Source organism: Pristiophorus japonicus, chromosome 16 (assembly GCF_044704955.1).
Source record: "Pristiophorus japonicus isolate sPriJap1 chromosome 16, sPriJap1.hap1, whole genome shotgun sequence".
In the NCBI taxonomy this organism is placed as follows: domain Eukaryota; kingdom Metazoa; phylum Chordata; class Chondrichthyes; family Pristiophoridae; genus Pristiophorus; species Pristiophorus japonicus.
The window spans coordinates 137243337-137256210 of NC_091992.1; the positions used below are offsets into that span (position 1 = coordinate 137243337).

Here is a 12874-nt window from a genome sequence, read left to right on the forward strand (position 1 = left end):
CACCGCCCCCTACCCCCTACATACTGCCCCCGCCTCCACTGTAAATCCGAGCTCAAGGATATTTCTTAAGGTGTTCAGTTTACTAAAAATACCACCTGGATTTCAGTTTTGATTGACAAAAAAGCACCGTTGAAATCTAAACAAGACCATTGAGGTATTTTGCATGGAGTATTGTAACACAAGCACTGACTCAGGATCATTCTCCACCCGCACAGGGCTATCAACAGCTGCAAGCAATTCAGGTGATGCCCCGCACAGCCCCGCCTGCCCCGCCCTTCCCTTCCTGCTCTGCCCCGCACAGCCGGCTGTCAGATTGAGCCAGGCGGTCTCCCAATGGTGGGGACTGTGTTCCAGGCTGCAGGTGTGTGCCTTGTTTTGTAGGGCGTGGGGGAGAGGGAGAGGATAAACTGCGCAGCAAAAGTTTAGGCTCCAGATTGAGTTCAAAATCGTTTTGCCGACCCAACTCGTTGCACCAGGTGCAGAGTTAAAACTGCAACTTCAGAAGGGCCACTTTGTAAGAATGCATTGGCTGCATATCAAAAACATATTTGTACATAGTTGGGCAAAGTCTTCACAAAATGTAAACCATTTATTGTTTAAGTTGAAATCACTGTGCCTGAGTTTTAAGGTGGGGTAGTTGCAGAGCACAGTGCTGCAAGGCCTGCCCAATAGACCAACTTCCTTTCAAAAACAAAATGCAGAATGCAAAGCCCAGAACTGTAGCGAGCTTGGTAGAGCAGAAGAGAGAATGGCTCCCTCTCCTTTACAAAAATGAGGTCATCAGAATCTCTCCTGTTGAATGGTGCAATGATCACATCAGACAGCCTCCCGCCGACCAGCAGTGATTGGGGAACAGTGCCGAGGCCTGAGTGTGCACAGGAAGCTCCGTGTACTGGCTGCCTGCTCGCTGCACTGACCCAACAACAGGACACATCTCAACATGCTCACCGTCACATTCTCACCATCGCTGCAATACTGTTGGGATAGACTTGCTCGCCCCCTTCGTAAAGTGACAAGAGTTCATACAACAGGTTCTCACAAAACCTCCCTTTCACCAGTTTCCTACCCGGCTGTGAAGGCACACTCCAAGCAGTACCACGCAGCAGTACAGTAACAGTCAATTCATTCCTCACCAGAAAATGTGACGGGAAACAACCAGCAATGTTCCCCTTAAGCTGCTGGCCGCACGGCGACACGGGGTTCTGGCACAGGCCGCTTGCCGGCTTCTCAATTGGAATAACCGCACAGGCACGAAAATTAGAATTGGTTGCATAGCCCAAAGAAATTACAGGAACATCGACTCCATCCAAAGCCCCGCCCCAAAAAAGTGAGCAAGTGTAAAAGTTGCTGCGGAAAGCTGAAGCACGAGATGCTACACTTGATTGGAATGTAACCGTTCGGTTTGTTGTGGATCAAACCGTACAATGCCCACAAGGTTTCAAGTCACTTTATAATAAAAACAAGTACCCGCAGATTTGTTCTCAAGCTGGCTCCTCGCGCTTATTCCAATCCGTACTTCATTTTCCAAAATATAAAAAACCAACAGAGCACGGTCGAAGTCAGGTAAATCACTCCAATGTCATTGAATCAAATTGAAGTCCTTGAATTTTTATCGGAGCAGCCAAGAAGTTTGGGGGGGGGGGGGGGGGGGAGGGGGAAGGGGAGTTTAAAAAAACAGCCCAATTCAAAAACAAATCCTTAAATGCTAAACAACAGCAGCCACCCCGAGGGTCTTAGAATTTCACATCCATCTCCAGAGAACGCGACCATGTTCATTCCCAGTCGGGGAGCATCTGAACATGACTGGTCACTGCCTCACGCTGTGTTCTCCAATCTGTTCCCACCATATTGTTTAAATAAACCGATTAACACTGTAACCAATGGCAACCAATGGTGCTGGCCGAGAGGTCAGAAGTCCTTCCATGTGGTTGTTGCTGAAGTCCGGTACAAGTATTTCCAGATGGCGTAATAGTGCACTGCAGCGGCCAGAGCCACGAAGATGTGCCAGATAGCGTGGGCAAAAGGAATGATCCCATCACTTTTGAAGAACACCACTCCCAGACAGTACAGCATGCCGCCACACATCAGCTCCGGGATCCCATCAGTGTTCGGCTGCATCACAACACAGCACATTATTAGACTAAAATCAAACGTTACACCCACTCCTAGATTTATTCACTCAACTACCTCCATTGAAACAGTCTGCTGGCGATGGCCAGTTAAACACAGGAAAAAGAACTTGGAGAGGGGAGGGAGGGAGGAGATTAACAAAAGAATAACTTGGCTCAACAATACTGTGCGTTGATGAGGGCCGAGAGAGTGAATTTATAACTAGCCTAGTAACATCAACAAGATAAGGGTCACACTGTAACTGTACAGAGTCACTGTTTATTCAGGGTAAGGGTCACTCACTGTGTAACTGTACAGAGTCACTGTTTATTCAGGGTAAGGGTCACTCACTAACTGTAGAGTCACTGTTTATTCAGGGTAAGGGCCACGTGAACACTAACTGTACAGAGTCACTGTTTATTCAGGGTATGGGTCACTCACTGTAACTGTATAGAGTCACTGTTTATTCAGGGTAAGGGTCACTCACTGTAACTGTACAGAGTCACTGTTTATTCAGGGTAAGGGTCACTCACTGTAACTGTACAGAGTCACTGTTTATTCAGGGTAAGGGTCACTCACTGTAACTGTACAGTCACTGTTTATTCAGGGTAAGGGTCACTCACTGTAACTGTACAGTCACTGTTTATTCAGGGTAAAGGTCACTCACTATAACTGTATAGAGTCACTGTTTATTCAGGGTAAGGGTCACTCACTAACTGTACAGAGTCACTGTTTATTCAGGGTAAGGGTCACGTGAACACTAACTGTACAGAGTCACTGTTTATTCAGGGTAATGGTCACTCACTGTAACTGTACAGAGTCACTGTTTATTCAGGGTAAAGGTCACTCACTGTGTAACTGTACAGAGTCACTGTTTATTAAGGGTAAAGGTCACTCACTATAACTGTATAGAGTCACTGTTTATTCAGGGTAAGGGTCACTCACTAACTGTACAGAGTCACTGTTTATTCAGGGTAAGGGTCACTCACTGTGTAACTGTACAGAGTCACTGTTTATTCAGGGTAAGGGTCACTCACTGTAACTGTACAGAGTCACTGTTTATTCAGGGTAAGGGTCACTCACTGTAACTGTACAGAGTCGCTGTTTATTCAGGGTAAGGGTCACTCACTGTGTAACTGTACAGAGTCACTGTTTATTCAGGGTAAGGGTCACTCACTAACTGTACAGAGTCACTGTTTATTCAGGGTAAGGGTCACGTGAACACTAACTGTACAGAGTCACTGTTTATTCAGGGTAAGGGTCACTCACTGTAACTGTACAGAGTCACTGTTTATTCAGGGTAAGGGTCACTCACTAACTGTACAGAGTCACTGTTTATTCAGGGTAAGGGTCACTCACTAACTGTACAGAGTCACTGTTTATTCAGGGTAAGGGTCACTCACTAACTGTACAGAGTCACTGTTTATTCAGGGTAAGGGTTACTCACTGTAACTGTACAGAGTCACTGTTTATTCAGGGTAAGGGTCACTCACTGTAATTGTACAGAGTCACTGTTTATTCAGGGTAAGGGTCACTCACTGTAACTGTACAGATTTCTGATTAAGGCGTGCAGTCAGTTACTTGGGAAATTCATTGAAGGAAACTAAACAAAGATTATCTGGATTCATGAGGAAATTAGATTCACTTCTGGAAAGAGGGAGGCAGAGGTGTGTGGGTGGTATTCACAGCAATTGACACAGGGCATGGGTGGGAAACTCATGACTTTACTGTTTCTAAACATTCTAATGTTTATGTCCATGGGGTCCAAAAGTCCTGAAATGTCTGAGTTGATGAGTTATACACTGAGGAATGGCAGAGAATTATTCAAGCCACCTACCATAGATGCAACCACCACAGCTGGAGAAAATCCCATAGCCAAGTAAAACAGCAGCTCAATAATCTTATACCTGTGAAAAGGAAACACAAATGATTGTATAAAATATACTACAATTAAACTTTGATCTGTGCTCTCACATAATTACTGACACACTTTTAAATGATTAATTCATGGGATGTGGGCATTGCTGGCAAGGCCGGCATCTATTGCCCATCTCTAGTTGCCCCTGCTGCAGTCCGTGTGGTGAAGGTGCTCCCATAGTGCTGTTAGGGAGGGAGTTCCAGGATTGTGACCCAGCGACGATGAAGGAACATAGAAACATAGAAAATAGGTGCAGGAGTAGGCCATTCGGCTCTTCGAGCCTGCATCACCATTCAATGAGTTCATGGCTGAACATGCAACTTCAGTACCCCATTCCTGCTTTCTCACCATACCCCTTGATCCCCCTAGTAGTAAGGACTACATCTAACTCCTTTTTGAATATATTTAGTGAATTGGCCTCAACAACTTTCTGTGGTAGAGAATTCCACAGGTTCACCACTCTCTGGGTGAAGAAGTTTCTCCTCATCTCGGTCCTAAATGGCTTACCCCTTATCCTTAGACTGTGACCCCTGGTTCTGGACTTCCCCAACATTAATAAGTACATAAGAATTAGGAACAGGAGTAGGCCATCTAGCCCCTCGAGCCTGCTCCGCCACCCAACAAGATCATGGCTGATCTGGCCGTGGACTCAGCTCCACTTACCCGCCCGCTCCCCGTAACCCTTAATTCCCTTATTGGTTAAAAATCTATTATTTCTGTGATTTGAATATATTCAATGAGCTAGCCTCAACTGCTTCCTTGGGCAGAGAATTCCACAGATTCACAACCCTCTGGGAGAAGAAATTCCTTCTCAACTCGGTTTTAAATTGGCTCCCCCGTATTTTGAGGCTGTGCCCCCTAGTTCTAGTCTCCCCAACCAGTGGAAACAACCTCTCTGCCTCTATCTTGTCTATCCCTTTCATTATTTTAAATGTTTCTATAAGATCACCCCTCATCCTTCTGAACTCCAACGAGTAAAGACCCAGTCTACTCAATCTATTATCATAAGGTAACCCCCTCATCTCCGGAATCAGCTTAGTGAATCGTCTCTGTACCCCCTCCAAAGCCAGTATATCCTTCCTTAAGTAAGGTGACCAAAACTGCACGCAGTACTCCAGGTGCGGCCTCACCAATACCCTGTACAGTTGCAGCAGGACCTCCCTGCTTTTGTACTCCATCCCTCTCGCAATGAAGGCCAACATTCCATTCGCCTTCCTGATTACCTGCTGCACCTGCAAACTAACTTTTTGGGTTTCATGTACAAGGACCCCCAGGGTCCCTCTGCACCTCAGCATGTTGTAATTTCTCCCCATTCAAATAATATTCCCTTTTACTGTTTTTTTCCCCCAAGGTGGATGACCTCACATTTTCCTACATTGTATTCCATCTGCCAAACCTTAGCCCATTCGCTTAACCTATCTAAATCTCTTTGCAGCCTCTCTGTTTCCTCTACACAAGCCGCTTTCCCACTAATCTTTGTGTCATCTGCAAATTTTGTTACACTACACTCTGTCCCCTCTTCCAGGTCATCTATGTATATTGTAAACAGTTGTGGTCCCAGAACCTCCGATATATTTCCAGGTCAGGACGGTGTGTGACTGGGAGGGGAACGTGGAGGTGGTGGTGTTCCCATGCGCCTGCTGCCCTTGTCCTTCGAGGGTTTGGGAGGTGCTGCCGAAGAAGCCTTGGCGAGTTGCTGCAGTGCATCTTGTAGATGGTGCACACTGCAGCCACGGTGCGCCGGTGGTGGAGGGAGTGAGTGTTGAAGGTGGTGGATGGAGTGCTGATCGAGTGGGCTGTTTTGTTCTGGATGGTGTTGAGTTTCGTGAGAAATTGCTTAAGAGATATGGCTTACTGTTCGTGGTATAAAAAGACGTAGATGGTACCAGCAGCTGCCATGATCCAAATGAACCAACGCATATGAGATGCCAAGGGCCCAAGCTCTCGGAGATTTAACCTGCAAAAGAAAGATGTGAGAGGGGCTTTTAAACAGGGGGTGTGTTCAACAGTGCACAGCAAATGATGGGAGGTTCATGGTTCATCTCCTCTCCTGAAAGCACCATCTCTTGTTGAGGCCTGGCTGCCCTCCAGTACTTTACCCTCGTGACTATTCTTCATCCGTGAGCTTTAGCAGTATTGGCAGGTTTTACATTAGTAGAGACATCAGAGTGTAGCCCATTCAACAAGCGCACATAGACTGTAAAGTGCTCAGGAACCCTCTCTGACCCAGGGAACTGAGCCACCCCGATTGGCAGTGCAGCTCACTCAGCACAGTGTCAGCTGTTAGCCACTGCATCAGCCAGGAAAGGACACACTGTCAGCACTGAGAGGGGCCGAGCTAAGGCCAACAAAATAGAGGGGAATTTGAGTGTCCCAGTCATGGATTCCAGCGCTATCACTCGCCAGGAGCAGTCCAGTGTGGCTAATGAAGGGTGCAATATAGTCTGTGCCTTTTTAATCACAATCATCTCCAGCAAAGTAAGACTTGCTGCCAGCAAGATGCTTGAGCCATGATCTGGTATGTGGGCCAACTCCGCTCTGCCTTTCAGTGGCTGGTCACTGATGTGCTGTCTCCTAATGTTCCAGCCCTGGATAGAAAGCAAACCTTTATTCAGTGTAAAAGAGTTGAAGGCACTCACCATGGTGCGTAGGAAGATGCGATGAAGAAGTAGATGACGATTCGATCACACATGTGGAGGCATTGTTCCATTGTTCTGTCAAATGGGACATAAAGATCATCACCCAGGTCAGTCGTGCACAATTTCACACACGGAGCGAGAGGTAGCGGGTGGGGGGGTGGATTAGAGGTGGGGGGGTACACGAGCATTCAGCTCACAAAGCAGCATTATTGCACCAGAAGCAGACACCTATCCAGGTTTGTAGAGGTGAGTTGCACAATGAATTATTCCCCTCCTAATATTGAATTGATGCAGGTGCCCCTGTAAATAAATCACATCAGTAACATTGACTATCCCAATTGGTAATAAAAATGTTGGAGTTTCCACGTCCTTCCGCGCTGATTCAGCACATGTCAGTCGAGGCGCTTCCAATTCATCTCAGCCTCCTGGGTTATGGCGGGGGAGTCAGGCAGACCCCCTCCTCCTGATCACTACCTGGGACTCTGACTAGGAGCGTGGACATCAGCCTCAGTAACATTCTCAACAGCCAAACACCTCGCTGCCTGTTGGAGCTCCGACACCCACAGATACTGCAATGTGGGCTTCTACCCCACGCAAAAGCCAACCCCTTCAGGAGAGGAGAGAAAACTGCTACCAGGCATTACCTCAAGTGGCTCTTCTTCCAGGCAATGATGTGGAAGACGGTGGAAATGATGAACAGCGCACACAGGCCCACGCCGTACATCCAGGCCGTGATCTTCTCCCACCGGTCGTCCGACAGCCGATGAAGCAGAGTGCTGCCGACAATTGCCGGAACAATGAGGAACTGGGAAGAAACACATGCTCCGATTCAGTGACTCCTTAACATTTCCCACATCTCTAACGGCTTCTTTTCCCCATGGCCAAGGTTCCCTGCCCCATCAAGCCCAACATTGCTGGGCAGGTGGCCTGACGAGGGACACACGTTCCTCGACTCCTATTCTCTGTACTTCTGGGAATGAGAATCTACAACGGGAGCCTACCTCGGGTCCAATACTTGACTGTCGCTGAGAATACTCGTGAACCTGTGTGTTGTAGCGTACTGTGTGACTAGGCTACCTAGCTACAAAACCAGGGAATGCTCTACTGAATAATAATGGCACAGGACATTTTCACACGATGACCACCTGAACTGGGCCGGGGGGGGGGGGGACACACGGCTGTGGTCTGTGCCAAGCTGGCTGATCGTAACCAGATGGCAGGAGGGGCACTAACTGGCTTGGTGCACCATGATTGGGGAAAGGGGGTGGAGAGAAGGGGAAGGATTCAGGTCTCAGGCCACTTGCCATGTGCTGCAGGAAGGTGCGGTGAAGACGATATCAGGCTCAGCTCGATGGATTGAGCTGGAAACACTCACCATCAAAATGCCAGAAACATAGGGCCCAAGTTTCCACATGATTTGTGCCTGATCTTTAGGAGCAACTGGTGGAGAACGGACTATCTGAGAAATCGCAATTTTCCACATTTTTTTTTCTGCAGTTCTAGTCAGGTAGAACAGTTCTACTTTGGAACAGAATTTTTTCTTCAAAAGGGAGCGTGTCCGGCCACTGACGCCTGATTTGAAAGTTTCCACAGTGAAAACGTACTCCAAACTAACTTAGAATGGAGCAAGTGAAGATTTTTGTAGAACTGAAAAAACCTTGTCTACACATTAAAAAATCAGGCGCAGGTTACAAATTAGGCGTCCAGAACGAGGTGGGGGGGGGGGAAGGGAACTCATTAAATTCTATAATAAATCCTTATTTATACTTATACAAATATTATACAAATAAATCCAACCTGAATAAACATTTATAAGCAAAGAAAAGATTAAATAAACCATCTTCCTACCTGTGTGAAAGTGCTTCAGGCAGGCCTTTCGGGACCGAAGGTTGAACGGGCCGGCCCGAGACTTCGGGCAGGGCCCGTCCCCAGCACCAGATTTACAGGTAGGTGGCGTTGGGTTGGGTCGGGGAGGGGAGGGGAGGTTCAGGTCGGGGGGCGGGGGGGAGAGGGAGGGGGGGAGGGAGGGAGAGAGAGGGGGGGAGGGAGGGAGAGGTCAGGTCGGATCCAGTCGGGGGGGGCGGAGCGGGAGCGGGAGTCGGGTCGGGTCCAGTCGGGGGTGGGGGGCGGGGGGGCTGAGTGGAGCGGGAGTTGGATCGGGTCCAGTGGGGACGGAGCGGGAGTCGGGTCAGGTTGGGTCGGGTTCAGTCAGGAGGAGGGGGGGGGGGGGGGGGGGGGGAGAGGAGGGGTCGGGTCGGGGGAGTCGGGGGGGTGAAGAGAGAGGGGTCGGGTCGGTGGGCGAGAGTCAAGTCGGGTCAGGTCCAGTCTGGGGGGGGGGGGGGGGGGGGGGGAGAGAGAGGGAGAGCGGGTGTCGGGTCCGATCCGGAGGCGGGGGGGGGGGGGGGCGGGTGTTGGGTCTGGTCGGGGGGGGGGAGCAGGAGCTGGCCATGGGAGGAGCCTTATTCACGCAGCCCCAGTGAGCCCATTGGGCCAGGGCTAGGGGCTGCGTGCTTCGGGCCCCTCCCACACAGTTTCAGGCGCCTGGAGCTACTGCACATGTGTGCCCACTGTCGCGCGCATGTGCAAAGCTCCCGGCACTGTTTTCAGCGCAGGGACCTGGCTCCGCTCCCCACAGCTCGTGCTGCACTGCACCGAGGGCCAGAGGACCTGCAGGGAGGTGGAGAATACCGAGGATTTTTTTAGGCGCACTTTGTGGCGCGAAAAACGGGCGTCCAGGTCGGGACTGCGCCGTTCTAGGCGCTTGTGGAAACTTGGGCCCATAGAAACATAGAAAATAGGTGCAGGAGTAGGCCATTCGGCCCTTCGAGCCTGCACCGCCATTCAATGAGTTCATGGCTGAAAATGCAACTTCAGTACCCCATTCCTGCTTTCTCACCATACCCCTTGATCCCCCTAGTAGTAAGGACTTCATCTAACTCCTTTTTGAATATATTTAGTGAATTGGCCTCAAAACTTTCTGTGGTAGAGAATTCCACAGGTTCACCACTCTCTGGGTGAAGAAGTTTCCCCTCATCTCGGTCTTAAATGGTTTACCCCTTATCCTTAGACTGTGACCCCTAGTTCTGGACTTCTCCAACATTGGGAACATTCTTCCTGCATCTAACCTGTCTAAACCCATCAGAATTTTAAACGTTTCTATGAGATCCCCTCTCATTCTTCTGAACTCCAGTGAATACAAGCCCAGTTGATCCAGTCTATCTTGATATGTCAGTCCCGCCATCAGCACACTACCCCCAATCCCATGTGCTTTAACTTTGCACATTAACCTCTTGTGTGGGATCTTGTCGAAAGCCTTCTGAAAATCCAAATACACCACATCAACTGGTTCTCCTTTGTCCACTGGAAACATCCTCAAAAAATTCCAGAAGATTTGTCGAGCATGATTTCCCTTTCACAAATCCATACTGACTTGGACCTATCATGTCACCTCTTTCCAAATGCGTTGCTCTGACATCCTTAATAATTGATTCCATCATTTTACCCACTACTGATGTCAGGCTGACCAGTCTATAATTCCCTGTTTTCTCTCTCCCTCCTTTTTTAAAAAGTGGGGTAACATTGGCTACCCTCCACTCCATAGGAACTGATCCAGTCAATGGAATGTTGGAAAATGACTGTCAATGCATCCGCTATTTCCAAGGCCACCTCCTTAAGTACTCTGGGATGCAGTCCATCAGGCCCTGGGGATTTATCGGCCTTCAATCCCATCAATTTCCCCAACACAATTTCCCGACTAATAAGGATTTCCCTCAGTTCCTCCTCCTTACTAGACCCTCTGACCCCTTTTATATCCGGAAGGTTGTTTGTGTCCTCCTTAGTGAATACCGAACCAAAGTACTTGCTCAATTGGTCTGCCATTTCTTTGTTCCCCGTTATGACTTCCCCTGATTCTGACTGCAGGGGACCTACGTTTGTCTTTACTAACCTTTTTCTCTTTACATATCTATAGAAGCTTTTGCAATCCGTCTTAATGTTCCCTGCAAGCTTCCTCTCGTACTCTATTTTCCCTGCCCTAATCAAACCCTTTGTCCTCCTCTGCTGAGTTCTAAATTTATCCCAGTCCCTGGGTTCGTTGCTATTTCTGGCCAATTTGTTTGCCACTTCCTTGGCTTTAATACTATCCCTGATTTCCCTTGATAGCCACGGTTGAGCCACCTTCCCTTTTTTATTTTTACTCCAGACAGGAATGTACAATTGTTGTAGTTCATCCATGCGGTCTCTAAATGTCTGCCATTGCCCATCCACAGTCAACCCCTTAAGTATCATTAGCCAGCGGTATTGCCACAGGGCAGGGATGGAAGCTGGTCAGCAGGGGACACTGTCACACTTGCTCGCTTCAGTTGTTGGATCCCACGCACAACACTTACAAGAACTGCCATTGATACAGCACCCCTAACCTGGTACATCCTGAGGCACTTCACAAAGCACAGACTAAAATTGACACGGAGCCACAGGAGGAGAAATTAAGAGTGGTGACGAGAAGCTTGGTCAGAGAGGTGGGTTTTAAAGAGCGGGGGGAAGATGGAGAGATTTACTTCATTAAGCTTTCTTGGAACAGAAATGTTATTGCTGTCCTCAAGGGGTGAATGGCATCAATTCACGGGGACATTATTAGGCATCACCACTGCTGCCTCTAAACTGAAGGTTTTAGATTTCTTGTTGACTTAATATCGGATAATAGGCACTCGGTAGTCAGGTACAGGGCAGAGGCCTTGCCAGATTTCCCATGCTTCCTTCCTCTCTGTTGTAACCATTTACACCTCCCCGTGACCCAGCTTTTGTTTCTATACTTGTCTCATTATCATCTTTTGTTGCACAATCACCATTTTTGTCATTGAATCACTCCTGCCCCCCACCTTATCACAGACCTCTCCCTTTTCTTCTTTCCCTGTCCCCTTTTCCCTGGCTTTGCTACGTAGAATCATAGAACGGTTACAGCTCAGAAGGCGACCATCGAGCCCGTGCCGGCTCTCTGCAAGAGCACCTCACATGTCCCACTCCCGCCCTTTCCCCATAGCCCTGCAATTTTATTTCCTCCAGGTACTTATCCAATTCCCTTTTGAAAGCCACGATGGAGTCTGCCTCCACTCAGGCCGTGCATTCCAGATCCTAACCACTCGCTGCGGAAAAAATGTTTTTGCTCATGTCGCTTTTGGTTCTTTTGTCAATCACCTTAAATCCGTGTCCTCTGATTCTCAACCCTTCCGCCAATGGGAACAGTTTCTCTCGATCTACTCTGTCCAGACCCCTCATGATTTTGAACACCTCGATCCAATCTCCTCTCAACCTTCTCTGCACCAAGGAGAGCAACCCCAGCTTCTCCAGTCTATCCACGTAACTGAAGTCCCTCATCCCTGGAACCATTCTTGTAAATCTTTTCTGCTCCCTCTCTAAGGCCTTCACATCCTTCCTAAAGTGGGGTGCCCAGAATTGGACACAATACTCCAGTTGAGGCCGAACCAGTGCTTTATACAGGTTCAGCATCATTTCCATGGTTTTGTACTCTATGTCTCTATTTATGAAGCCCAGGATCCCAAAAACTTTTTAAAATGCTTTCTCACCCTGCCCTGCCACCTTCAATCCCTTTAGGATTGTAGCCTTTAGTTTATATTTCCTTTCCTCATTCTTTCTACCAAAATGTATCACTTTCCTGCGTTAAATTTCATCAGCCACGAGCCCGCCCATCCCACCAGCCTGTCTGTGTTCTCCTGAAGTCTATCACTACTCTCCTCACTGTTCACTATATTTCCAAGTTTTGTGCCATCTGCAAATGTTGAAATTGTGCCCTGTACACCCACATCCAAGTCAGTAACATATATCGAGAAAAGCCGTGTTCCCAGTACCGACCGAGGAACACCACTGTATACCTCCTCCAGTCCGAGAAACAACCGTTCCCCACTACTCTCTGTTTCCTGTCACTGAGACAATCCCGTATCCATGCTGCCACTGTCCCTTTTATTCCATGGGCTTCAACTTTGCTGCAAGCCTATTGGCCCCAAGTTTCCACATGATTTGCTCCTGATTTTTAGGAGCAACTGGTGTAGAACGGAGTATCTTAGAAATCGGAATTCTCGTCATTTAGTTTGCTCCAGTTCTAGTCAGTTAGAACAGTTTCACTTTGGAACAGAATTTCTTTTTCAAAAGGGGGCGTGTCCGGCCACTTACGCCTGATTTCAAAGTTTCTTGA

At 48.3% G+C, this 12874-nt stretch overlaps 1 protein-coding gene across 2 annotated transcripts in view; it reads right to left on the reverse strand.

Annotated features, from left to right (window-relative positions):
- Positions 1-570: 570 nt before the first annotated feature.
- LOC139227194 (monocyte to macrophage differentiation factor-like) overlaps positions 571-12874 on the reverse strand; it is a 29711-nt gene continuing 17407 nt past the window's right edge. For both annotated transcript variants that reach the window (XM_070858256.1, XM_070858257.1), the window contains exons 3-7: positions 7311-7471; positions 6667-6741; positions 5883-5984; positions 3947-4016; positions 571-2112 (exon numbers count right to left, since the gene is read on the reverse strand). In XM_070858256.1, coding sequence (XP_070714357.1) covers positions 1909-2112; positions 3947-4016; positions 5883-5984; positions 6667-6741; positions 7311-7471 — 612 coding nt within the window. In that variant the 3' untranslated portion in view covers positions 571-1908. The remainder of the gene's footprint in view (positions 2113-3946; positions 4017-5882; positions 5985-6666; positions 6742-7310; positions 7472-12874) is intronic.